The sequence below is a fragment of the Nicotiana tomentosiformis genome, chromosome 3 (assembly GCF_000390325.3).
Source record: "Nicotiana tomentosiformis chromosome 3, ASM39032v3, whole genome shotgun sequence".
Taxonomy (NCBI): Eukaryota; Viridiplantae; Streptophyta; class Magnoliopsida; order Solanales; family Solanaceae; genus Nicotiana; species Nicotiana tomentosiformis.
The window spans coordinates 91,429,207-91,456,367 of NC_090814.1; the positions used below are offsets into that span (position 1 = coordinate 91,429,207).

At 40.4% G+C, this 27,161-nt stretch overlaps 2 protein-coding genes across 2 annotated transcripts; both read left to right on the forward strand.

Annotated features, from left to right (window-relative positions):
• The first annotated feature begins 8,409 nt into the window (after positions 1 to 8,409).
• LOC104112262 (phytolongin Phyl2.2) lies at positions 8,410 to 9,228 on the forward strand. Its single transcript, XM_009622134.4, has one exon. The coding sequence runs from the start codon at positions 8,410 to 8,412 to the stop codon at positions 9,226 to 9,228; it is 819 nt and encodes a 272-aa protein (XP_009620429.1).
• A 6,981-nt stretch (positions 9,229 to 16,209) lies between these two features.
• LOC138908163 (uncharacterized) lies at positions 16,210 to 18,380 on the forward strand. The gene is made up of 6 exons (XM_070198809.1): positions 16,210 to 16,261; positions 16,451 to 16,681; positions 16,861 to 17,206; positions 17,297 to 17,409; positions 17,524 to 18,134; positions 18,282 to 18,380. Exons 1-6 carry the CDS (start codon positions 16,210 to 16,212, stop codon positions 18,378 to 18,380), a joined length of 1,452 nt encoding a protein of 483 aa, XP_070054910.1.
• The last annotated feature ends 8,781 nt before the right edge of the window (positions 18,381 to 27,161 follow it).

Below are 27,161 nucleotides of genomic sequence, written 5' to 3' on the forward strand. Positions count from 1 at the left end.
GAACCACGAGCTCAGGTCAGTATTAATAGAATTTCTTAAGTTTAACGTTGACTGTTTTGCATGGTCGCACACGGATATGACAAGCACTCTACCAGACATGGCCGTGCATAAATTAAGCCTAGATCCTAACATCCCTCCGGTAAGGCAGAAGAAATGCCCTATTACTGAGGTCAGAAACAAATTTGTCAAAGAAGAGGTAACTCGATTGCTTGATATTGGTTCAATCCAGGAGGTAAAGTACCCTGACTGGCTAGCTAATGTAGTAGTAGTTTCAAAAAAGAATAATAAATTTTGCATGTGCGTAGATTATAAGAATTTGAATAAGGCGTGCCCAAAAGACTCGTTCCTATTGCCAACATTGATCAAATGATTTATGCGACGTCCGAGCACGAGTTTATGAGTTTCCTCGATGCCTATTCCAGATACAACCAAATTAAAATGAACCCGGAGGATCAGGAAAAAACTTCATTCATAATGAACTTTGGCATATATTGCTGTAATGTGATGCCTTTCGGGCTTAAGAACGCCGGAGCCACTTATCAAAGGCTCGTGAACAAAATGTTTGAAAAACAAATAGGAAAAATAATGGAAGTTTACATAGTTGATATGCTGGTTAAGTCTTTGAAAGCAGATGATCATCTGAAACACCTCCAAGAAACCTTTGACATCCTAAGGAAGCACAACATGAAGCTTAACCCCAAAAATGTGCATTCAGAGTCAGCTCTGGTAAGTTCTTAGGGTTCCTGGTGTCGCAAAGGGGGATCGAAGTCAATCCTGATAAAATTAAAGCCATCAAAGTTATTTCCTACCAATTGTTGAATGTGAAAGAGGTTCAGAGGTAAACAGGAAGACTGGCTACTTTGAGCAGGTTCATTTCTCGGTCTTCAGAAAAGTGGCATCACTTCTTCTCACTTTTGAAGAAGAAGAACAACTTCGAATGGACTCCAAAGTGCCACAGGCTCTAAAAGATTTGAAAAGGTATTTATCGAGCCCTCCATTACTATCGAAACCAGAGGAAGGCGAAGAGTTGCTGATTTAATTAGCGGTCTCTGAGGTAGAGATAAGTGCCATTTTAGTCCATGAAAATGAAGGTACGCAATCTCCTATTTATTATGGTAGTAAAATTTTAACGGGAGCAGAGACTCGCTATCCATACCTTGAAAAATTGGCCTTGGCTTTCGTAGTCGCCGCTTGAAAGCTTAGACCTTATTTTCAATATCACCCGATAGCCGTGGTGACAACTTTTCCCCTGCGGAATATCCTTCACAAACTTGAACTTTTAGGTCGACTGGCCAAATGGGCAGTCGAAATGAGTGAATTTGACATAGAGTATAAAGCTAGGACTGCGATCAAGTCACAAGTTTTGGTCGACTTTGTGGCCAATTTCAGTCTGGGACTGCTGCCTTTGGCCACCAAAAAAGCGGCGATGGTGTCAGAATCGACATTGGGATTCCGGACCTTGTTCACGGACGGAGCTTTCAACATGAAAGGGTCCGGGCTCGGGGTAGTACTAATCACGCCTTCGGGAGAAACCTGAGGCATGCCATAAAAATTATTCCCTTGACTAACAAAGAAACGGAGTATGAGGCCTTGATTGCAGGACTCGATCTAGCCCGGGGACTAGACTTTGAGGTCATAGAAATCAAATGTGATTCTCAACTGGTGGTAAATCAGGTCTACAGGATCTTCGGCGCCAAAGAGGAATGCATGCAACAATATGTAGTGAAAGTCCAGACTCTGCTCACACAGTTTAGGGAATTCTCAATCACCCACATCCCGAGGGAAGAAAAAGTGGAAGTAGACGCACTAGCCAACCAAGGCTCGTCCACGGAAATGAAGGGATCAGACTCCGGTACGATTGTGCAGCTTATGCATTCGGTATTAGATATTGACGGTTATTATGAAGTAAACACGACCAATTGGTATGGGACTAGAGGAATGAGATCATTGATTACCTCGAGCACGAAAAACTTCCCGAAGATCCCAAGGCATCCCGGGCGCTACACACTAAAGCAGTCCGATACTGCTTCAGGGGAGGACAATTGTATAGAAAAGCTTTCCAAGGTCTGTTGGCTCGATGTTTAGGAGCCTCCAAAGCTAATTACGTGATGAGAGAAGTTCACGAGGGAATCTGCGAAAATCACTCGGGTGCAGACTCATTGGTATTAAAGCTAATTAGGGTAGGATACTACTGGCCCCGGATGGAACAAGACGCTAAGACTTATGTTCAGAAATACGATAAGTGTCAACGCCATGCACCGTTAGTGCATAAACCAGCAGAGCTATTGCACTCGGTTTTGTCGCCCTGGCCATTCATGAAATAGGGGATGGACATAGTTGGTCCGCTACTGTCGGATCCCGGGAAGGTAAGATTTCTTTTGATTTTAACTGACTACTTTTCTAAGTGGGTTGAAGCAGGTCCTTACCAGAAAATTGACGAGCACGAAGTGGTCGGTTTCTTGTGGGAGAACATAATTTGCAGGTTTGAGATACCAAAAGAGATAACCTGCAACAACGAGCCACAATTTATAGGCGCAAAGGTCACAAAATTACTTGAAGACCTGAAAATAAAAAAAATCACATCATCGCCATACCACCCCAGCGGAGAGCAGAATCGACGAACAAGGTGATTATTCAGAATCTCAAAAAGGCAAATGTCCTGAAGAGTTACTAGGAGTGATATAGGCGTACCAAACAACGGCCAAATCAAGCACGGGGGAGATGCCTTTCTCTCTCGTATACAAAGCAGAAGCCCTAATCCTGGTGGAAGTGGGAGAACCTACAATGAGATACTTCTGGGTGGACGAAAAAGCAAACAACAAAGCACTGTTGGTCAGATTGGAGTTGCTCGACGAACGCAGGGACTTGGCGCATATAAAGATGGCAGCCCAAAAACAAAGAATGGAAAGATATTACAATCGAAGAGCCAATCTCCGTCAATTCAAAGTGGGAGACTTGGTTTTAAGAAAAGTGACTTAAACTACCCGAGAGCTCAACGCAGGAAGGCTGGGTCTAACGTAGGAAGGCCCCTACCGGGCTTCAGCAGTCATGGGAAATACGAATTGAAAAATCAAGACGGAGTAAAATTGTCGAGCAACTAGAATGTGGCACACCTCAAAAGATACTATTGTTGATGAGCACCGCATATATTGAAAGTATGTGCTGTACTCTTTTTCCCTTCGTCCAGTTTTTGTCCCAATTGGGTTTTTCTAGCAAGGTTTTTAACGAGGTAGCAACGGAAAACATACTACGGAGAAAGCACCGTCAGCAAAAACAAGACCTTTAAATGACAAGGCATGGAGCAATGAGCCACTATGGGACGGTTAGATAGTCTTTTGCTCGATAGCAAAGTTCCTACTGGGAAATAAAGCTTGCTATCGGGTCAAAGGTTACCCGACCGTTCACAAATGCAAGCCATTGAGGGTTGGCTAGATAATCTTTGGCTATATAGCAAAGTTCCTAACGGGAAGTGAAGCTTGCTATCGGACCAAAGACTATCCAACCATTCACTAGTGAGATCTTCAAAGGAGCAAGACTTCTAGTGTTCAAATTTGCATTCTTCGTATTCGAATACTTGGGGGGGGGGGGGGGGAATGATATAAGAATACGGTAACATGACTACCACATAAACTGAGACTATAAAATTCAGGAATAAAGTTGCATCGTCGGGACCAGGGACTATGCGGCAAGCCCCGTAGAAATAAGTTGTACAAATTAGCCCCAAGTAATGGCAATTTCTTTCTAGCACAACGAATCTTTAGTACTTTTGAAAATAGAAGGAATAAAGTAAAGTCCTTTTATTTTTTATCTTGTTTCTTGTCCGAACGATGAATTAATTTTATCATTTGAAAGTTAAACAAGTACTTCAAATTCTAGTGTCGGAATGAACATGAGACGTCATCTTCAGAGCACCGTAAACATAAGAGGGCTATCTCTTATGAAACCCTCACACTAAAGGGTTGGTTCCAGTAGAATATATGCCCGAAATCCAAATGCCATCGGGAAAAAATGCACTTGAAGCCTTGCGTAACTCGACGCAAAAAAGTAAATTTTTGCGCAATGCTTAAATGAAAAAGCACTTTTATATAACAAATGTACCAGACAACACAAGTACAAAAGTATGAAATGAAAAAAAAAATAGGAAAAAACTAAACTACTACATCCCCGGAACTCGTGGGAAGAGAAGCGTATGCGCTCCCAGGAGAAGTAGGTGGATCTGCCGCCGGCCTGGATCTTGACCTTCATCATCATCCCCTTCAAGTTCTTCCTCAGTTCCCAAGAAATCGGAATCGGAACCAAAAGATTCAGTCGCAACAGGTTGGACCGGGAGACCTCTTCGAGCAGTTGACTCTAGCTCACGGGCCTTGGCGATCTTGGCATCAAAATCAATGATGCCCACTTTGGCCTCTTCCAAGATTTTTCTCCTCATGCTATACATAGAATATATTTTTTCAACAATGAGGGAAGCCGCTCGGTGCTGAAGCTTTTCCTTAAGATGGCCAGCCTCGATCGAAAGGTTATTCTGCTCGGATCTAGCGGCCTGAAGGCTAACGTCAAGGTCACGGATAGTGAAGTTATAAAATTTATTGTGCTCCATGACATTCCTATACTTCTCTTTCTTCTCTCAGCAGCAACATCCTATTTAGATTTGGAGTTCAAGGCTGCCTCCAAATTATTCAGTCTTTCAGTAGAGGCAGCCCCACGATTGGCAGCAGCAAGAACAACATTTTGGACCTTGGAACACTTTGCCTTGGCCTCTTGAAATTGTACCCTTAATAGGGAAGCCTCTTGCTGAGGGTCACCACCTTTTGCTCGCTCTACTGCAACCGAGCCTCCAACTCAACGGCCTCGGCAGCTTGTGCTTCCAGTGCCGGGAGGCGAGAAACAATTTGATCCTACTCGGCCAATATTTGATCCCGCTCGGATGTGAGTTTCTCTTTATCAAGGATAAACTTTTGAAGGCCCTCGGAAGCAAGAAAGTTAGACTGCAAAGCAATAGTTCAAATCAAAAATCGTGTCATAGCAAAGCTAGAAGAAACAATAGAGGGAACAAATATCGTGCCGCTGCTGCGTTGTGCATGACATTGTTTATCATACACTCCCTCGAGAGAGAATGTATTTTATTCTTATCTTTATCTGAAGCCAGAGACTTCATGTAATTAGCAAGTTTCACCGGCCGGGACAACAGATGGCACCCGGTAGAGACCGAGAGGAAAACGCTCCTCCTCCTTTGAGGATCTTCGGAGGGCGGCGAATAGTTATGCCCCAAATTCCCATGGACTGGGGACTGGGGAGGAGGGACATCCTCCTCTCGGGTGTCTGCGGCCGGTGGAGATGATGTAGCAGTTGGTGGTGGAGAAGGCATGGTTGGCGAAGAAGGAGATGAAACTGATAGTGCTGTGGGTTGAGAAACTGTTGCGACAAAAGCAGTGCTAGTTATTGGTTGCTCATCAACCGAAGACGGAAGAGGATCGATACCCAGCCTTATGGTACCGGGAGCAACGACTGGGGCTCGGAAGCAAGAGTTGGCATCCTCCACTATACCATACTCTCTCCAGAGCGCTTGGCGTCGTCATCGGTTGGTGTTATTAGCTCAGCAGATTGAGCAATATTTTGAGCTGATGATGGTCGTCGTCTCCTCTATAGGGAAGCCTCTTCATCGTTGGCTCCCCCATCATCATCGATCAGCACAGTGGTTGCGGCTGGCTCGGACGCGGCGTTCTTCACCCTTTTACTTTTACCCTCATCCATAGAGGAACATCGCCTTTTTTGTTGCTTGTTCTCCGGCCGAGGACTCCAAGAGGAAGCACATGCCTCGGAAGTAGGTCCGAGGACACCCGTTCGGGCGAAGGCCTCCTACAACAACCTCACCGCATCTGTGGCATCAACCAAAACCTCCTCCTCGGGGATCGTAACAGAGCCCTGCGGAAGACCTGAATTCAACAAAAAGTGAAGTTAGTCAATTCTCTTATATGTGAGATTAAAACAAGATAAGTTCGAGAATCAACTTACCATGATTTTTGGCCTTCCACCCGTATTTAAGGGCCAGTTCTTTCCACCGGTGGGTCTCAGGTGTGGTGACATCCAAAATCTTCTGGACCCACTAGTCCAAGCCTTCAACCCTTGGTGATGTCCACCAAGTTGCTGAAATAATGAAAAGAAAAGGATCAGTAATAGCATGGAACAACCTTTAATCAGAAAAAAGACGGATGTTGAACTTACGTGTACGATTCTATCACTCAAGAAAAGATGGAGTTGTAGCCGGGATGATATCCTTGGTGCAATTACAACGAACCGCTCCATCCATCCACGGTCATTGTGATCATCCATGCTGGTGAGCAAAGCATGGTGACCACGTTTGCTGAAGTTTATCATTCCCCTACAGAAAATCTTGGGGGAGTAAAGGTTCATCATTCGAGCCAGGGAGAGCTCTTCCCCCGTCTCCTGGCATAACCACCGAAGACAGGGTACCGTCCGCCACACAGAAGGGCTCACCTATGCCAAGCAGACTTGATAGCGGAAGCAAAACTCAAAGATTAAGGAGTCAAGTTTCCCGCTCAATGAGAAAGGGCCCAAAGTGAAGGGATACATGTAAACATATGTAAAGCGCTTCTTGGGGTAGTTACTCACTCCGCCAGATTGGGATCAATGATGTTCAAGTCATGACAATCACAGTCTTCCTTCACAACAAGAATGCCAGAAGGACGGATAGAAGAAGGGTACACACCAACAGCCCATGTACGAGAGTTAGCAGAAGGAAATTTCTCCTTAAAATCCTTGGTTGTATTGAGATTTCTGGGGATAATGGTGCTCACTATAGGAGGAGCAACGTCATCGGTGCTTTCTTTATTTTTTGAAGAGCTGGATTTCTTGGAGGAGGAAGCCATGGTTAGCAGATGGAAGTAGGAGTTCTTTGAAGAAGAAGAATAAAGAGGAGTGAAAGTTAGGAAAAGTTGGATGCAAAGAAGTTGAGAGAGTTTTGAAAAATTATGAAGTGTAAAAGAAGGAGTGTGAGGCGTTTAAGTAAAGGAATAGGCGGCTAAAATCGTGGCTATGATTATCTCTAGAATCGGCGAAAGTACTGCTAAATCGTGGAGTGACGCGTGTTCAGAGCATTAAATGCGGAGATACATGCATCTAATTAAGCGTCATAAACTTTTCAGAGGAGATCAGAAAACTTTCCGCCAAGAAAGGTATCTTCACTAACTTCCCGATGACACAAGGATGTGCCACCGGAAAGTAGGGGGACTATCTGTATAGGGTAAAATTGGTTCATATTAAATACTCGTATAATAGAGCGACATGTGGAACCAGAGATAGACGGAAAGTACGACAGGTGAAAACCAAGACCAGGGGCAGCAACGTCGGTTAGCTTCGGAGAGCCCCCAAAAGGGAATATTGCTAGTGAAGACAAACGAGTGCCTGCCATCCGGTAGCATTCAATGAAGAATATTCTACAATATTAAATACACAGTCCGTTATAGAGAATTATGGCATTCATAGCCTGCCGTTACACATTCTTCAATGGCCTCCATAATTGTCATTTAAGAGGGGCTTGATCCTAGGACCTTGTTCCCTATGTGCAACTATAAATAGTGATTTCAACAGCCATTGTAAGGACACAAATTTTCTGACAAACTTATGCTATATATTATTCAAAAGCTCAATAATACTTTATTTCTTGCCCACTAATACTTGTATTGTTGCCTCCGGAAGTTCTGCCCCCGGAACCAAAGCTATCTGCTGCTTTATCTCGATTTCAATGCTAAGTCTTGCATTTTACTTAATTTATTTATTATTTTGGGATCAAATCAATTCGCTTGTCGATAAACTACGAACAAATTCAACTGTATCGTTTTACAGGTAAACACTAGGTTTATATTTAAATGCACTATCTTAATAATTAGATATGTACTCGATTTAAGGCCTAAAATGAGAGAGGTCAGCTTTGCTAAAAAATCAACTTCCCCTCCAACTGTTTTTGAATAATAGAGGCAAATAAACTTGAATGTAAATGCAAAAAAGATAAAAGAGATAATTAAAGAAGAACAATAATCTAATACCATCCTTCTTATTTCCAAATAATCTAATCCCTTCTTTTGGTGAAATAAAAGTTTGATTACGGGTTGTTCTCTCTCCTCTCTCCCTCTCTCCTCTCTCCCATGGCCGAGAGAACAATCCCTGCTTTCCCTTTCCCTCCCAAACCCTAACTCTCCCTGATCTTTCTCTCACCTCCCAATAATCTGCAATCAAAATCTCTATGTTCTCTCCTTTCTATAGATTTCTCTAGATTTACATACATATCTGCTATTTTGTATCTATTTATTTCAACTGATATATTTACATTTCCTCTCCTTGGATGTTTCGGATCCGATTGATTTGGATGTTTAATTATTTGGGGTCACCTAAATGATGATTCCGGATCCGAATTTGGTCTACTACGCTTGTGTTGCTAAAGGAACAATCATCCTTGCTGAAATCAATTCAAAGGATGCCGATCTTGGTTCCATTGCCTTAAAATGCCTTGAAAAGACTCCACCTTTACATACCTTTTTCACCCACACCGTCCGCAACAGGACGTACACTTTCTTAATCGAAAACGCATTTGTGTTTTTCGCCATTTTTTCTGAAAAGATTGATAAGTCTGATGGGTTAGCGTTTTTAAGCAGGGTTAAAGGCGCGTTTCGCGAAGTGATGGACCGATCATCTGGGAGGAAGAGATTGGATAAACTCCATTCGCATTGCTTTCAGGGTGAGCTGAACCCGGTTTTTCACCAGCTGTTGGATTCGAGTATCAATGATGTGGATGAGGGTGAAGGTTCCCATTCGACGAGGAGTGAGCTGGAGGATCATGGGCGGAGCTCGAGTTTGGATTCTGTTAAAGGGAAGAAAATGGGGTCAATGCCGTTGCTTGCTGATGCTGCTAATAGTTTGAAACAGAAAAAGAAGAGGTTTTTCGGGCAGTTTAAGAAGAGGCAGGAAGAGGTTAGTGAGAAGAATGTGAATGTGGATATTCGTGATGACCATGGGATCAAATTGAGCAGAGAATTTTCAGTTGTTATGCAAAAGAATGGTGGATTGGTTCATGGAGAAGTGGGGCATCAAAAGGCCAAGAAAGTGTGGAAGAAGCAAGTTTGGGTGGTCTTATCGTTGGATTTAATCGTCTGCACCATTTTGTTCATAGTTTGGTTGTGTGTTTGCAGGGGCTTCAAATGCATTGATGGTTGATTGATACTACTACTTATGTTACTGTGTTTTTTCATCTATCGTTGCGATAGATGTTTCCACTGAATTGGAGGATTAAATGCTTCGCGTGTTCGCCAATGTCACACTCGAGCTACTTCTGTCAAATTTGAAGTCTATTTTCTCAGTACGGAGCTGATTTGATATCTTTCTCAAACGACTTTTACTTATGTTGATGTTTTTAAGTTGTGCATATCTATATATGTGTGGATATTATGACATATGCAAACTTTTCTTTTAAGATATTTGTGTTATCTTGGAGAAAGAACCATTATAAATTGTATGATACTTGCTGGTAAGGAAGGAGAAGACATTCTTTCCGTGTAGTATATGTTTTAATTTTAATCTGTATCAAGATGACGACAACCAGGATTTGAACTATTGAGCTTACTGCTGTCTTGGAAGTGTTCCTTTTTATTGGTGTGATTGTTCCCTTTTTTTTGGGTCAAATGAAGTAGAGTTTCTATCGTGATTGACAATATCTATCTAGGGGATAATGATTATGCTTCAGTGAACCTTGTAAAATTTTCTAGGAAGTAACCTATAGTTGACTTTTCCCTTTTATTATGTTACATCAAAGGGAAACAAAGTGTGAGTGAATTTGGAACAAGAGAAGCTTGCATGATCTAGGCACTTCTCTGATTGTGAGCCTGCTCTGGTTTCTTTTTTTTTTTTTTTTTTTTGCTTGTAGTTCTTTCGCTTCAGATTCAATAATAGCTACGGGATGTGATATATTAGCGTTTTATGGTGTCTCTAGCTTCTACATACAATTCGCTTCAGCTTTTTTGAAGTTCTGAGTGAAGAGGCAATTAGTCGCTTGATGGTATGTACAAATTTTTAGGAGATGTTAGCTCTCTGCTATTTGAATCTACTATCCCTTTGTTTGAATAAAAAGTTGCAAACTAATTATGCATTAAAAAGTAGTCTCTTAAACAATACTGAGGGTACAATGGAAAATTAGCATCTGATACAATGGATAGCTTCTACTTTTGGGCCTTAGTGAGTTAACTTTTCTACACGAGTGGATGGAGCTGGAACCACCAGTAAGAGCTTTGAAAACATGTACAGCACATCACAATTTGCTGTAGGATATGGCGCTTCTCCTTGGTGGCTGATGATGTAAGTGATTCCAGATTGTTATTTACTTGATTTCTTTGCTTTGTGGCATCAGCTAGTAGCTACTGCCATGCTGGAGAGATCACTTTCTGGTCTCGGACAGCTTATTTTAGGGATGAATTACCTTTCTGTACTATGAATATTGGTTAGATTTCATGGATTAGTATTTATACAAATGCGAAGGTTGCAAAATGATGATACTTCTCATCAGGGTTTCCTTGGCTTGCTCTGTTAGGCTTCAAGTTACTCAAAACTATACTAATATATTTCTGATACATGCTCTACATAATACCATATAAATGTGTACACACACACACACACATATGTAAAGTGGCTATTTGTTAGTGGATGCTTAATGACCTTAAGGTGAATATATTTGTGAATTCTTTCTTTTGGAGTACTGAAAGAAGATTGTACCACTGTTGCTAAACTAGCCTGCTCATTTTCTTGCCTGCAGCCCTGCACAAAACCTTTACACGAAAAAGCACAATTTTGTATGAATACAATGTGAAATTCTCTGGTCTGGGCTAGGACGGGTTAGATCTGAAGGTTTATATTTCTGTGAATAGGGTGAGCATGTATTGCATATTCAAGGCCGTTCCTTAATGTTGAGCTTATTAGATGCCATCAGCAGTTATATTATGGATTGCCATATTGAGCGCTCTACCTTGGGCCATCAACATCATATGCCCTACTGAAATAGATTTCACGCGATAAACCAGCTTATATCATATCTAACAGGGTATCTTCTGTGCTTTAATGGCCGAGAAAGATGAATTTACCGAGTCCAACCTTCACCAGCCATATTTCTGTTTACTTGATATCCTCTTCCCCAAGCTAAGTGCTGTTTGTTTCCCTTGATCTTCTTTTCAGATATCTCTTTCCTTTCTCTTCTTTCTATTCTCCACTTTACCATTCGCCACTGTGTTCCTTTGTTCTTCACATTTTTCTTAGAGTTATTAGACCTTGGAGGTTATTTCTGTTAACTATGAACTGTGTGAATACTATTTAGGATTAAATTAGCGGGCACTGGAAAGTTTTAGAGATGGAGAATTATGCAATTGAGTTATATCTGGAGGGAGAAAAGTAAAACAGAAAAGGAAATAAGAGTACACTGAGCTTCAGCATCAGGGAAGTGTACATTTGCTGAAATGGTGGAAACAACAAGGATTAATGGAACCTCCTACTTTTAGCGTACCCGTCAAAAGAGCTGCATGAAGTAGAGGGACTAGATGTTCTAGCATGTTCGGTCGTGCTACTAAAATTAGCTTATTTTGAAAAGTATTTTTCAAAAAATTATTTTTAATGAGAATCAATATTTAGAGTCTGTTTGGCCAAGCTTCTAGGACGCCAAAAGTATTTTTTTTTGTCAAAAAAAGTACTTTTTGAAAAATATAGTGTTTGGCCAAAATTAAATAGTACTTTTGAGCAACATGAGAAATAGTTTTTCTGCTTTTAGGGAGAAGTTACAATTTCTACCTTCTTCCAAGAAGCAGAAGTAGAAGCAGAAAATTAATTTATTCAAGACAAAAATAATCTTACAATAAATTTATATTTTCAAATTATCCCTCATTAATTTAATTTTTTTTTTTGTATTCCTTTTATTTCTACTATACATTTCTTTTTTTATTTTAATTATATTTTTATTCACTTTCTCCTATTCTTAAGAGTGGATTTTAAATTTATATTCAATGATGTATTTTGACGTATTTAAATTATCATGTACACGATAAGTAATAACAAATACGCAATGTTATTACTTTGGAATAACAATATTTTATATTGACTGGAATTTTTAATTTATATTTTTGCTTTACGTTTTATATTTTACATTAAAAAAATTATAATAAATGTTTAAGTTTATTTTCTTTTTCTAAATAATACTAATCGCAAAATTAAGCCTTTACTGTCTTTTTTCGCAATTTGATGGTTAAAAGTGTTTTTTTAAAGATTGGCCAAACGAATTGACCAAGCACAAACTGTTATTTTGCAAAAGTACTTTTCCAACAAGCACTTTGAAACAAAAGCACTTTTCAAAATGAGCATTTTTTGGCAGCTTGGCCAAAAGGGCTTTTAGCCAAACTTTTAAAAAGCATTTTTAGGTATAATTTTCTCAAAAGTGCCTTTCAAAAAAGTATTTTTGGGGAGAAATTATTGTTTCTGCTTCTGCTCAGAAATACTTTGTTTCCTTCTAAAAGCTTGGTTAGACACTTTAACTTTTGAAAAAAAATGTTTTTGGCCCCAAAAAAAAAAAAAACCTAAAAGAAGCATGGTCAAACATGCTAGAAATTAAATGCAAGTTGTCTTGCCTATGTGATTTTAGTCATTTCTATTTTTTTTTTGGTTGATAAGGTACGACAATTTGGATGCACCTCGATTATTTCATTGGGTAATAGTTATTTCCCTCTAGCATAGTTATCAGATAACTTTGTCCACCGAAATATATAACTCAACTTAGAAAAATAGTAAGAATTTAACTACTAGTAATATTTTTGTCGTCTCAACCCATCTCATTGACCATTAGATCACACGTCTAGCCTTCTACCTTTCTGATGGTATTCATATTTTATAATCGTGGTGATTAAACAATTAGTCACTTATTTTCAATTTGAAGGTACAACTTGTCCCGATCTACTTAGGCCCTGTCGCCTTCTTTTTGTCATTTACTAATGTGGATTGAACTATCAATGGTTCGGTTCGATCGGTTATGTGATAAAATTTGTATTATATTAATTTTTTGATTATTTTATTATACATAGCCAAAATTAGACTTTTTAAAACCGTCCCAATCATATCGGTTTCCCTTCGATATCGGTACGATTCGGTTAATTTTCGATATTTTTTTTTAAATATCATGTAAAAGACACTAGTAGAAAGTAAAATGCAATAACATACGTACATTTATAGGAATTCGTAAAACTCTCTAGACATTTTTACTGCTTAAAAGGTGATGAATTAAGAAAACATGAAAGATGACCAGAGTATAGATCCATCAACTATTCTACAGCAGCATAAAAGAAACTAAGCAAAGACAAAGAAAATATAAATCACACGAATAAAAAGATATTAGCCAAGTTGGGACTCAAGAATAAAATCTATGAAAAATTCAACACTCAACAAGATAAATCTAAATCATACGAAAGGTATTGCAGTTTGCGACACATAATCACTAGAATACCTTGTGTCTTGCTAGTGAATATGTTGGAAATAATTTAGTGTCAATATGAGTAGCATAATAGATTTGAAAATTAAGATTTTGAGTTTAATTACTGGTTGACTTGTAACCATTTTTACAATTCCAAGGCCAATGTTTTATTATTTTTAAACTTAATATATAAATATATTTTTTACATGTAAATTTATTCGGTGCGATTCGGTATTTTTTTGGTTTATTTTTACAAAATAAAAACCCTAACTATTGGTACGATTATAGATTTATATAAAAGCCTACAATTTTATTAAAAGAAACCTGAAAATCGGTTCGGTACGGTATGATTCGGTCGGTTTTTAAATATCTGTCTTACTAGGATTAAAGAAATATGTGGAGCATAAATTTTACGTTTTGTGCTATGAAGACTATGAAGAAAAAAAATCCGAAAAATCCGAGATTAAAAAATCCGACTTTTATTGGTTTGGTTTGGTATTTGGATTTAATAACCCGATACAATTAGTTTGATTTATAAATTAGAAAATCCGAATCAATCCGACTCATATACACCCCTAGTTGTCGCCTTCTTTTTTTCATTTACTAATGGGGTTTGAACTCTGTCTTTATGGTGCATTTCAACTTCATTGACTCACACCCGTGAATGCGTTACATATTTTCTTTTAACTATAACAAAGGGCAATATAGATTAACATATTTCGATTATCCAATGATAGAGAGTCGATGCAAAAGTAATCATTTATGTGAGAAAACACAAGATATACTAACCTCTATTGCCTACATTTTATATAAATTGGAAGCTAGCGAGATACTAAGCTATAGTCCTACTACCAAAGACTAATGTAAACCTCAGTCGTAGTGTAGTAGTAGATTTCATGATTCTATTCAATTCAGGTGTCAAAATTTAAATGGGAAGTCACAATTAAATACTATTACCACTTACTAGCAGATATTTGAGATTAGCGGTGCTAATGTGATTTTCGCTGGGAAAATAAAATTTGCGGGGACATAATGCCTCTTGGAGGTGTAAAACAGGTACTCATAATGCCTCAAAACTCAAATATCTGTTAAAGCAATTGATTAAAATAGTCATGTTTTAATTTAAAACTAAAACTTGCTTCCCTTCTCTTTTCAATCACTAATTACAATAACAATCTTAGATATCATTAGCAAGCCCTTTTTATATATTAGTCAAACACTAGAGCTTATTTTCTAAATCAAATTATCCCAAATAGGAAAGAAACAAGAGAATGTCCCTAATAGAAACCATGTTTCAGAGTAACTTAGCTTGTAAGCAAAATTCAAGAGAACTTTAGATATTAGAATAAATCACTTCATAATCATGGCAAAGAGTCATAACTGTGTTTAGAAATGTAAAATAACAAAAAATAGAGATTAGAAAAGGAAAGAAAACAGTCAAAACAATGTAAAGAAAACGGAGAATAGGCAAGGAGAGAGTTCAATATATTATTATCAATTTCATTCACTCAAGGTCTGCTTTTAAAAAGAAAGAAAATGAAAACACTAATAAATTACTTCTTCTATCCCTATTTGTTAGTCCCTTTTCACTTATTAAAGGTTAATTTGACCAAAGTTGAATCAGGGATATTAATAGACTTCTATAAAAATAACATTTAATTATATAGAAACAAAGCCAGAGTATATCAGAACCAAATATAAACAAATTTAAAGAGCAGTAATTTGAACCAAAACTCGGGAAATGACAATTATTTTGAAACTTGTAGAGCAGTAATTTGAAACAAATTAAAGGAATTGTGATGAGTTTTAAAATATCAGAACCAAATGTAAAAACAAGATTTAAAAATCAAAATTTAAAAGAAAAATTGAGAAGAGAAAAAATATTTAAAGAAACAACTAAAACCCAACAACAACAATAACAACCCAATGTAATTTCACAAGTGGGGTCTGGAGAGAATAGGATGTACGCAGCCTTACTCCTACCCTGGAAGGACAGAGAGACTGTTTCCGAGAAACTAAAACCCTTCTCAAGGAATTGCAAGTGAAACACACTCTCAATACTAAGGGGTTGTTTGGTAGGGTGCATAAGAATAATGCTGAATATGGTGTATTAATAAGAGATTTTTTCGTTCTTATATACTATTTGAAACTTTATTATCAAAAACGTCCACGTTTAGTTATTTACCTGACCTAAACAAGTTTTATCTACAAAATATATACATTTATTTAAACTAGAATCCTTTCTGCGGTAGTCTTCCTTATTTAGACGTGAGATTTTGGGATCACGTATATTTCTTCAGAGATTTTACTGATGCAATCATCGCACTTTAATCAAGCCAATGTATTTGTAGAATCCTGTTATTATGCCGATTTTCTCTAATTATCATCGCACCATTATCAAGTTCTATTATCTGGTTTTCTCTGGTTTCCATAAACGAAGGTTTTAAAATTTTTTTTTTGCAAACAATTAGCTACAAGTTTATTGAATTTCGCGATATAATGTCAAAATTAGCGATTATGTTTCAGCTAAATAGTCACTGGGATAGCATCTAATAATCGATACCTCCGCAAAAATTATCGAAATCAAATACACTGTCAAGGAACGTTGTCCTCCAATAAAAATTTGGAACGATATGGGAGTTCGAGTATATATGGAGACGAAAAAGGAAAACAAAAACTTCGGAATGTATCCGCTGTGTATAACAATGCATGATTTCGATTTGGAATGCAGTATCTCTAATTCGAGCACAATTGCAGGTTTGCTCTATTTTTTCAGTGCTGATGTTTTGTCAATTTCATGTGTTCTATAATTTTACTATAACTTATCTACAATAATACTACATAATACATGTAGTTCAACTTTTATGTCTCTTCAAGTATTCTGTCAAATACTGAACACATAAATATACAGAGGTCTAAATTATAGATACTTTTAATTGAGTGCAGGTTCATCTGATTATCATATGTCTAACGTGGTACAATTGTCAAGCAATTGTATCACAATTAGAGAAGTATCAGGAACAATGAAGTTGATTGATAGGCCAACATCTCCGACAATTGTGGAATATGAAAGTATCATCATAACAGAACATACGCCAAATGTTATTGAAGTAGGCCAAGTTTACCAAGACAAGCAAATAATTGTCAGTGCAATGAAGCACTATTCTGTCATGAATAGTTTTTAATTTAGGGTGAAAAGGTCTGGTGCAAGAAAGTAGGAACATTTTATTTGTCAAATTCATATTTTTGTATAATCTGTAGTTTATATTGTTTAATATAAGATTTTTGTGCTTAAACAGCCTCGTATTTTGTAGCTACATTTTTCATAATATTTTTGAATTATTTTTATTCTGTAGCTACTGCCTCGTATGTGTTGGGGACAATTGTATATGGCACTTTAAGTCCACCAGCAAACGAATTGGCATTGTTCAAGGTTCCAAAATTCAACAGCTTGCACACATGCTCTTTGATGGACAACACATACATACAACGCAAACCTACTGCCATGGTAGTTAGCAGCATGGTGATGCCAAAACATGCGGATCCTAAGACAATATATACACCAAAATATATGCAAACTGATATATTGTCGGATCATGGTGTGAACTTAACATACATGCAAGCTTGGAGAATAAAGGAAAAGGCTTTGGAATTTTTGAGAGGTCATCATGCTGATTCCTACAGTCGCTTGCCGAATTATTTGTATATTCTGGAGAAGACTTATCCGGGGTCGGTAGTGAAATTATAGAAGACTGAAGATGACTATTTCTTGTACACATTTGTTGCACTTAGTACGTCCATCAATGGTTGGGAGTATTGTAGGCCAGTTGTAGTAGTTGATGGAACCTTCTTGAAATCGGTATATAGGGAAATTATGTTAATAGCTAGCACAATGGATGCAACAGGTATTGTAGATTAATTGTAGAAATATTGTTATAAAGTTATTTTTCAGTATGTGTTTTTTATACTCTCAAGTTTTATTATAGAAATTGAATTTCTTTTTGACACCTGTGTGATAGGTAGCATATTACCACTGACATACGCTGTTGTTGATTCAGAAAATGACGCATCATGGAGGTGGTTTTCTGAGCAATTCAAATATGCATATGGTAAAAAACCAAATATGTGTGTTGTTTCGGACCAGAATGAGAGTATCTTGAAGGCAACATCTACTATTTATACCGGCATGCCATATTATGCTTGCATGTGGCATATTTGGACAAATGTAAGGTCAAAGTTCAAGAAGGGTCATTTAAAGTTAAGCGAATTGTACTTTGCCATGACACGATCATACACTCTTGATGAATTTAATGAAAGAATGTCAAAGATTGAAGAGATTGACACGCGTGTTAAAGCATACCTATACAATATTGGCTATCACAGATGGTCTCGGGTACATGCTACGGTGAACAAAACATGGACGATGACATCAAACATTGTAGAGTCATTGAATGCGGTAACAAAAGATGCAAGAGAGCTGCCCGTAGTAGAACAATTAGAGTACATAAGGACTGTTCTTGAACGTTGGACTAATGAAAAGTTATTGAATACAAAGGGTACGTTCACATACCTTTGGAAAAAATACAACAAAGAGTTGGAGGACAACAAGATATTATCACAGAAGATGAGAGTAAGCTATAGCCAGTAACATCAGATCATTGATTCCATCAAACTAAATATATATTATTAATTATAGAAAAATTATTGTATAATTGTATTTATTTTATTTTTGTATCTGTTGCTGACAACTTATTGTGTGTTTGTAATGAAATTGTAGGTGAGGGATTCCACAGATCACATCCATACTGTGATAGATGGTGTGAAGCGCTTCATTGTTTGCCTTCAAAATAAGAGATGTAGTTGTGGACAATTCTAGCTTGATGAACTTCCTTGTGCACATGCTTTGGCGACTTTGAGGCATAGGAACGAGTCTTATGAAAATTATTGTTCTACTTATTACACGAGGGAGAGCCTTTTGCAGACTTATGAAATACCAGTAGACCCGTTGCTTGGCGAAAGCAAATAGAATGTGCCATAACATATAGCTGAAGAAGTTGTAATGACACCTACTGGGAAAACACAGCCAGGGAGACCTCAAAAATAAATATACAAACCATATGATGAAGTAAATTCAAAGAAGTACAAGGTTTCATGTGGCAACTGCGGACTAGAAGGGCATAACAAAAGATCTTGTAGGAATGCTCTCAAAAGGAAATAAAAATTGATACAGTCACAAGATATTTTTTCCCCCTAAGTATTGTTGATGATAATATGTCCTTTAAGACATATGGAGTTGTATTTATTCTATTCTGGAAAATTATAGTTGAGGTGTAATTGTGTTGCTAATTTGAATAAAGACTGTCTCCTATAATGAAATGTTTGATAAAAAGATTTCAACTCTGTAACGACATGGCCGGTCATTTTGAGTGTATTAGCCCTGATCCCCTATTTAATACTTTTTCCGTATCTGTTTTTACTTATATGACTTACCGGGAGGTCTTGTTTTTGGTTTTAGAGTGTTTTGGGACACTTAGTCCCTACAACGGAAGTTTAAGTCTTAGGAGTTTGATCGTAGTTAGAATTGTATGAAGACGACTCTGGAATGGAGTTCTGTCGGTTTTGTTAGCTTAGTTGGGTATTTTGGACTTAGGAACGTGTCCGGACGGTGAATATGAGGTCTGTAGCTAATTTAGGTTTGAAATGACGAAAGTTAAATTTTTGAAAAGATTGACCGTGGGATTGACTTTTGATATCGGGATCAGATTCTGATTACGGAAGTTGGAGTAGGTTCGTAATGTTGAATATGACTTGTGTGCAAAATTTAAGGTCAATCAGACGTGGTTTGGTATGATTTGACATCGTTTATAGAATTTAGAAATTTCGAAGTTCATTAAGTTTGGATTGGAGGGTGATTTGTGTTTTTGTTGTTGTTTGACATGTTTTGAGGGCTCGACTAAGTTTATATGGTATTTTAGGACTTGTTGGTATATTTGGTTGAGGTCCCGGGGGCCTCGGGTGTGTTTCGGATGCTTAACGATTTGAATTTGGAGTTAGGCAAATGGCTGAAGCCTTCTGATATCTGGTGGTTTTGCACATGCAGTGGGGTGACCGCAGGTGCGTACTCGCACGTGCGGATGAAGGAGCGCAGAAGCGGGAGTTGAGGAGATGGCCAGGAGTCGCAGGTGCGCGGGCATTTATGCATCTGCGATCCCACATATGCGCTCAAAGATCCGCAGATGCGGAGAATGAGATGGAGGGGAAGATCGCAGAAACAGACTTTTGTCCACAGGTGTGCACATGCAGGTGCGGCCACTTGCTCGCAGATGCGGACCCAATACCTTAAGTAACTTCCGCACCTGCGAGGGAAATTCCGCTGGTGCGGCGTTGCAGGTGCGACAAGGGGTCCGCTGATGCGGAAGAACTGGGCAGAAAATGGGATTTCGAGGGTTTGATTCCTATTTCGATTTTGGGACTTTGAGAGCTCGGTGTGAGGCGATGTTTTGAGGTTTCTTCAAGAATATTGTTGGGGTAAGTGATTCTAACTCGGATTGGACTATATTTAATGAATCTATTGCTATTTTCTTCATCTAATTATGGATTTGAGTTGTAAATTTGGGGAAAAATAGTAGAAACTTCATAGGCTAAAATTTCAAGTTTTGGAAGCTGATTTGAGGTTGGATTCGAGTAATTCTTGTATGGTTGGATTCGTGAGTGGATGGGTGTTCACATTTTGTGACTTTTGTCGGATTTCGATATGTGGGCCTGGGGGCTGGTTTGAGCGTATTTCAGATTTTGGCTTATAATTTCATGTTTTTCTTGTGGAATTGATCCTTTTATCCTATATTAATTATGTCATACTACTTGTGGCTAGATTTGGGGCATTTGGAGATTGATTCGAGGGGCAAAGGCATTGCGGAGTAGGATTTTATGCGATTTGAGGTAAGTAACAGTTTTAAATCTGGTCCTGAGGGTATGAAACCCCAGATTTTGGTATGATGTGATTATTTTGGAGCTGACGCACATGCTAGGTGACGGGCGTGTGGGCGTGCACCGTGTGGGATTGGGACTTGGTATGTCATGTGAGACTGTAAAGTCGAATAGCTTATTGTTAATTACATGTTCCCTCTGTCTTCTAGAAATTTGGCTACCATTCATGTTAAAAACCATGCTTAGGCCATATGTTACCACTGTTGGGACCCACAACGATCGAGTACTAGTTGATTAACTGCTATTTGCTGTCTTGAACTCAGTCACAGTGCTACTTGCGAGTCATATCTTCGTTTCCTTTTGTTTTCTTGTTGACACTTATTATTATCTCTTTTGGCTGATTTGTATGATTTCCGAAAGCCCGAGAGGTCTGGAAAGGTTAGTGACTGAGATAGGGCCTGAGTGCCGAGCTATGAGCTATGTGAGGGTATATGGATCGGGTTTCACGCTACAACTAGCCTTATGGCTATTTATGGACTTTGGATCGGGTTGCACGCCGTAACGAGCCTTATGGATACTTATATGATTGGGTCGGGCTGCACGCCGTAACGATATAACGCTTGGGCTGAAAGGAGCCCCTCCGTAGTCTGCACACCCCCAGTGAGCGCATGTACCTATTGAGTGTGAGTACTGAGGGCTGAGAGCCGAGTGATTGAGTTGTTGTGACGAGTTGAGTGACTGCTGCCCTGAGAGACTGTACTTGTTTTTCATTTGTTGATGCACTTAGCTACTATCTGTCGTTGTTGTGAAATTTCTGAAAGATTCTATATCCTGATTACCTACACTTTAACTGTGTAAAACTGATTTGACTTAAACTGTCGGATTTGAAAGCATGTCTATTCTTTGCTGAAATTATTAAAAATGAATTTTATTTGTACAGCTCGTCACTACCTTCTCAATTCCTTATTTATTTTTGTTACTTACTGAGTTGGTTATACTCACGCTACACCCTGCACTTCATGTGCAGTTCCAGGTGTTCCCGGTCGTAGCAGGTGTTGATATTTGAGCAGCTGATTCCGGAGACTATCGAGGTCGCTGCATGGTGTTCGTAGGCCTTGGCTCTCCTTCATTATCTTATTTGCATTTCAGTTCTTATTCCTTAGATATTGTATTCGACTGCTCCTGATATAGATGCTCATGTCCTCAGTGACACCCCGATGTCGGGCTATTTTTCCGCACTTATACTTTGGGTTTTACCCCGTTTTTATGAAAAACTCCGGTTATTTTAAATATCTTGATTCATTTCTGTTAAATGTTGAAAGTGTTTGGAAAGATCGGCTTTCCTAGTATCACGATAGGCGCCATCACGATGTGTTAGGTTTTGGGTCATGACAAGTTGGTATCAGAGCCTAGGTTACATAGGTCTCACGAGTCATGAGCAGGTTTAGTAGAGTCTTGCGGATCGGTACAGAGACGTCTATACTTATCTTCGAGAGGCTGCCGAACCCTTAGAAAATTTCACATTCTTGAATTTTTGTCTTGCGAATCTTTTGATTCTGGTAACTAAATTTCTGTCGTTCTAATTCTCTCACAGATGGTGAGGACGCGTACTTTGGGGCAGGATAGACAGCCACTAGTACCACCAGTCAGGGCTATGAGAGGCCGAGGTCGCGGTAGGGGCAGAGGTGTAGCTCGTACCGCAGCTAGGACAGCACCTGCAAATCCGCCAGTTGCCCCAGTTCAGGAGCAGACTCCAGTTGTGGATGAGCCTATGGGACCGGCTCAGGCACCACCTGTGCCTATTATGATTCCAGGCCTTCAGTAGGCCTTAGCTCAGATCCTGACCGCGTGTACCAGTTTTGCTCAGGCAGTCTCTGCTCCGGCCGGGAGAGGTTCTCAAACTCCCACCGCGCGCACACACTAGAGCAGGTGGTACAGGGATTACAGACACCGGGGGCACCATCAGCCCAACGAGTTGCAGCTGTTCAGGACTATGTGGTTCCTGTCATGCCTGATGATGAGCAGTATCGATTGGAGAGGTTTGGGAGACTCCAGCCTCTATCTTTCAGTGGTGCCGAGGGACAGGATGCACAAGGCTTCTTGGACAGGTGTTAGAGGATACTCCGTACAACAGGTATTCTAGAGGCCAGTAGGGTCTCGTTCACTACTTTTTAGTTTTCTAGGGCTACCTTCAATTGGTGGGAGGCTTACGAGAGGCGTAGGCCGGTCGGCGCATCACCCTTTACATGGCAACAATTCTCCTGTCTATTCCTGGAGAATTTCGTGCCACAGTCCCGTAGAGAGGAGCTGCGCAGGCAGTTCGAGCAGCTTCGTCAGGGTGATATATCCGTGATGCAGTATGAGATAAGATTTTCATAGTTGGCCCATCATGCTATCTGGTTGGTTCCTACAGACAGAGAGAGGATCAGAAGGTTCATATATGGCCTCACTTTTCAGCTACGATTGCTTATGACTAGAGAGAGAGTGTCTCGTGCTACCTTTGATAAGGTTGTCGACATTTCTTGTCAGATTGAGATGGTTCACAGCCAGGAGCGGGTCGAGAGGGAGGTTAAGAGGCCTCGTGGTCAGGGTGGATTTAGCAGTATTCTTTCTGATGGTCAGTTCCACCACGGTAAAGGTCGTCCTTTTAGACATGCTCAGACGGCTCGCCCAGTTCACCGTGGTGCATCATCTGGCCATGGTTTACACAGTTATCAGCAGGGCCATTCATCTCTCAGTGCTCTCCTAGCTTAGAGTTCATCCCGTGCTCCATCGGGTCAGGGCTCATCTATGCCAGGTCCTTCTACCAGTTATCCCGGTGCCCGGGGCTCCCTTCAGTCCGGAGCACCAGCACTGGGGAGTTTCTATGAGTGTGGAGAGTTTGGTCACATGAGGAGGCAATGCCCCCGCCTAGTGGGAGGTCCAGCTTAGCAGATGAGCCAGTCTATAACATCAACACCAGTTTCTTCACCACCCGCTCAGCCAGCTCGGGGTGGAGCCCAGTCAGCTAGGGGCCACCCGATCAGGGGAGGCCGATCAGGGGAGGCCAGGCCCATTTCTATGCTCTTCCTACCAGACCAGATGTCATTGCTTCGGATGCTGTGATTACAGGTATTGTCTTAGTTTTCCATAGAGATGCCTCTGTATTATTTGACCCTGGTTCTACTTATTCATATGTGTCCTCGTATTTCGCTCATTATCTGGATATGCCACGTGAGTCTCTAGTTTTACCTGTTCATGTGTCTATGCCAGTGGGCGATACTGTCATTGTGGACCGTATATATCGGTCATGTGTGGTGATTATTGGGAGTCTAGAGACTAGAGTAAATCTCTTGTTGCTTAGTATGGTCGATTTTGACGTGATATTGGGTATGGATTGGTTGTCTCCATGTCATGATGTTCTAGATTGTTACGCTAAGACTATGACGTTGGCGATGCCGGGGTTGCCGAGGGTTGAGTGGAGCAGATCTATAGAACATGTTCCCAGTAGTGTGATTTCATACTTGAAGGCTCATCGGATGGTTAAGAAGGGTTGTTTATCTTATCCGGCATTTGTGAGGGATGTTAGTGCAGAGACCCCTACTATTGATTTTGTTCTGATGGTGCGAGATTTCCCGAATGTGTTTTCTATAGACCTACCGGGTATGCCACCCGATAGGGATATTGATTTCGGTATTGATTTGGTATCGGGCACTCAGCCCATTTCTATTCCACCGTATTGTATGGCACCAACGGAGTTGAAGGAATTGAAGGAGCAACTTCAGGAACTCCTTGATAAGGGGTTTATCCGGCCTAGTGTGTCACCTTGGGGTGCACCAGTTCTATTTGTAAAGAAGAAGAATGGTACTATGAGAATGTGCATTGATTACAAGCAGTTGAACAGGGTCACAATTAAGATTAGGTATCCATTGCTGCGTATTGATGATTTGTTTGACCAGCTTCAGGGAGTGATGGTGTTTCCAAGATTGATTTGAGGTCAGGATATCACCAGCTGAAGATTTGGGACTCAGATATTCTTAAGACAGCTTTCAGGACCCGATATGGCCATTATGAGTTCTTTGTGATGTCTTTTGGGCTGACCAACACCCCAACAACGTTCATGCATCTGATGAACAATGTGTTTCAGCTTTATCTTGACTTGTTTGTTATTGTATTCATTGACGACATCCTGATGTACTCTCGTAGCCAGGAGGAGCATGCCCAGCATATGAGGATTGTGTTATAGCGGTTGAGGGAGGAGAATCTTTATGCAAAGTTCTCCAAGTGTGAGTTTTGGCTTAGTTCAGTGGCGTTCTTGGGACATGTGGTGTCCAGTAAGGGTATTCAGGTAGACCCGAAGAAGATAGAGGCGTTTCAGAGTTGGCCCAGACCGTCCTCAGCCACGAAGATTCGGAGTTTGCTTGGTTTGGCTGGTTATTACCGTTGTTTTGTGGAGGGCTTCTCATCTATCGCATCGCCCTTGACTAAACTGACCCAAAAGGGTGCTCCTTTCAGGTGGTCGGAGGAGTGCAAGGAGAGCTTTTAGAAGCTCAAGACTTCTTTGACCATGACTCCAGTTTTAGTTCTATCATCAGCTTCTGGTTCTTACACAGTGTATTGTGATGCCTCGCGGATCAGTATTGGGTGTGTTCTGATGTAGGAGGGTAGAGTGATTGCTTATGCTTCGCGCCAGTTAAAGCCCCATTAGAAGAACTATCCTGTCCACGACCTTGAGTTAATAGCTATTATTTACACCTTGAAGATTTGGCGGCACTATTTGTACGGGGTCCATTGTGAGATTTACACTGATCATCAGAGTTTGCAGCATCTATTCAAACAAAAGGATCTTAACTTGCATCAGCGGAGGTGGCTGGAGCTTCTTAAGGACTATGATATCACCATTTTGTACCATCTCGGGAAGGCCAATGTGGTGGCTGATGCCTTGAGTCGCCGGGCGGAGAGTTTGGGGAGCTTAGCATATCTTCCAGCAACAGAGAGGCCATTGGCATTAAATGTTCAGGCCTTAGCCAACCAGTTTGTTAGATTGGATATCTCTGAGCCGATTCGAGTATTGGCTTGTGTGTTCTCTCGGTCTTCTCTTTATTGTCGTATCAGGGAGCGTCAGTATGATGACCCCCATCTGCTTGTCCTTAAGGACACTGTCCAACACGGTGATGCTAAGAATGTCACTATTGGGGATGATGGTGCATTAAGGATGCAGGGCAGGCTATGTGTGCCCAATGTATATGGGTTTCATGAGTTGATTCTCTAGGAGGCTCACAGTTCACGGTGTTCTATTCATCCGGGTGCTGCAAAGATGTATCAGGACTTGAGACAACATTACTGGTGGAGGAGAATAAAGAAGGACATAATGGAGTATGTAGCTCGGTGCCTAAATTGCCAGCAGGTGAAGTATGAGCATCAACGACCAGGTGGGTTGCTTCAAAAGTTAGAGATTTCGGAGTAGAAATGGGAGCAGATCACTATAGATTTCGTTGTTGGGCTTCCACGGACTCAGCGGAAGTTTGATGCAGTTTGGGTGATTATGGACCGGCTTACCAAGTCAGCTCATTTCATTCTTGTGATGACTACCTATTCTTTCGAGCAGCTGGCTCGAGTGTATATCAGCGAGATCGTCAGGCTTCGTGGCATGTCGGTATCTATCATCTCTGACCGGGGTACATAATTTACATTACGGTTCTGGAGGGCCGTACAGTATGAGTTGGGTACTCGAGTGGAGTTGAGCACAACATTTCACCCTCAGACGGACGGACAGTCCGAGCGCACTATTCAGATATTAGAGGATATGCTCCGTGCATGTGTGATGGAGTTTGGGGGTTTGTGGGATCAGTTATTGCCACTAGTGGAGTTTGCCTACAACAACAGTTATCAGTCGAGCATACAGATGGCACCGTATGAGGATCTGTATGGAAAGGCGGTGTAGGTCTCCAGTGGGCTGGTTCGAGACGGGCGAGGCTAGATTATTGGGTACAGACTTGGTTCAGGATGCTCTAGAGAAGGTTAAGGTGATTCAGGATAGACTACGCACAGCCTAGTCCAGACAGAAGAGTTATGCAGATCGGAAGGTTCACGATGTTGCATTCATGGTTGGAGAGCAGGTCTTGCTCCGGGTGTTACCCATGAAGGGTGTTATGAGGTTCGAAAAAGGGCAAGCTGAGCCCAAGGTTTAACAGTCCATTTGAGGTATTGCGACGTATTGAAGAGGTTGCTTATGAGCTTGCCTTGCCTCCCAGTCAAACATGAGTTCATCAAGTATTCCATGTTTCTATGCTCCGGAAGTATCACGGTGCTCCATCTCACGTGTTGGATTTCGCCTCAGTCTAGTTGGACAAGGATTTATCTTATGTTGAGAAGCCGGTGGCGATCTTAGATAGGCAGGTTCGAAAGCTGAGGTCAAAGAATATTGCTTCTGTGAAGGTTCAGTGGAGGGGTCAGCTAGTCGAGCAGGCGACTTGGGAGACCGAGAATGATATGCGCAGCCATTATACTCATCTTTTCACCACTTCAGGTATGTCTCTATGCTCGTTCGAGGACGAACGATGGTTTTAAGAGGAGGAGGATGTAACGACCCGGTCAGTCATTTTAAGTGTATTAGCCCTGATCCCCTATTTATTGCTTTTCCCGTATCTGTTTCTGCTTATGTAACTTGCTGAGAGGTCTTATTTTTGGTTTCAGAGTGTTTTGGGACATTTAGTCCCTAAAACGGAAGCTTAAGTCTTAGGAGTTTGAC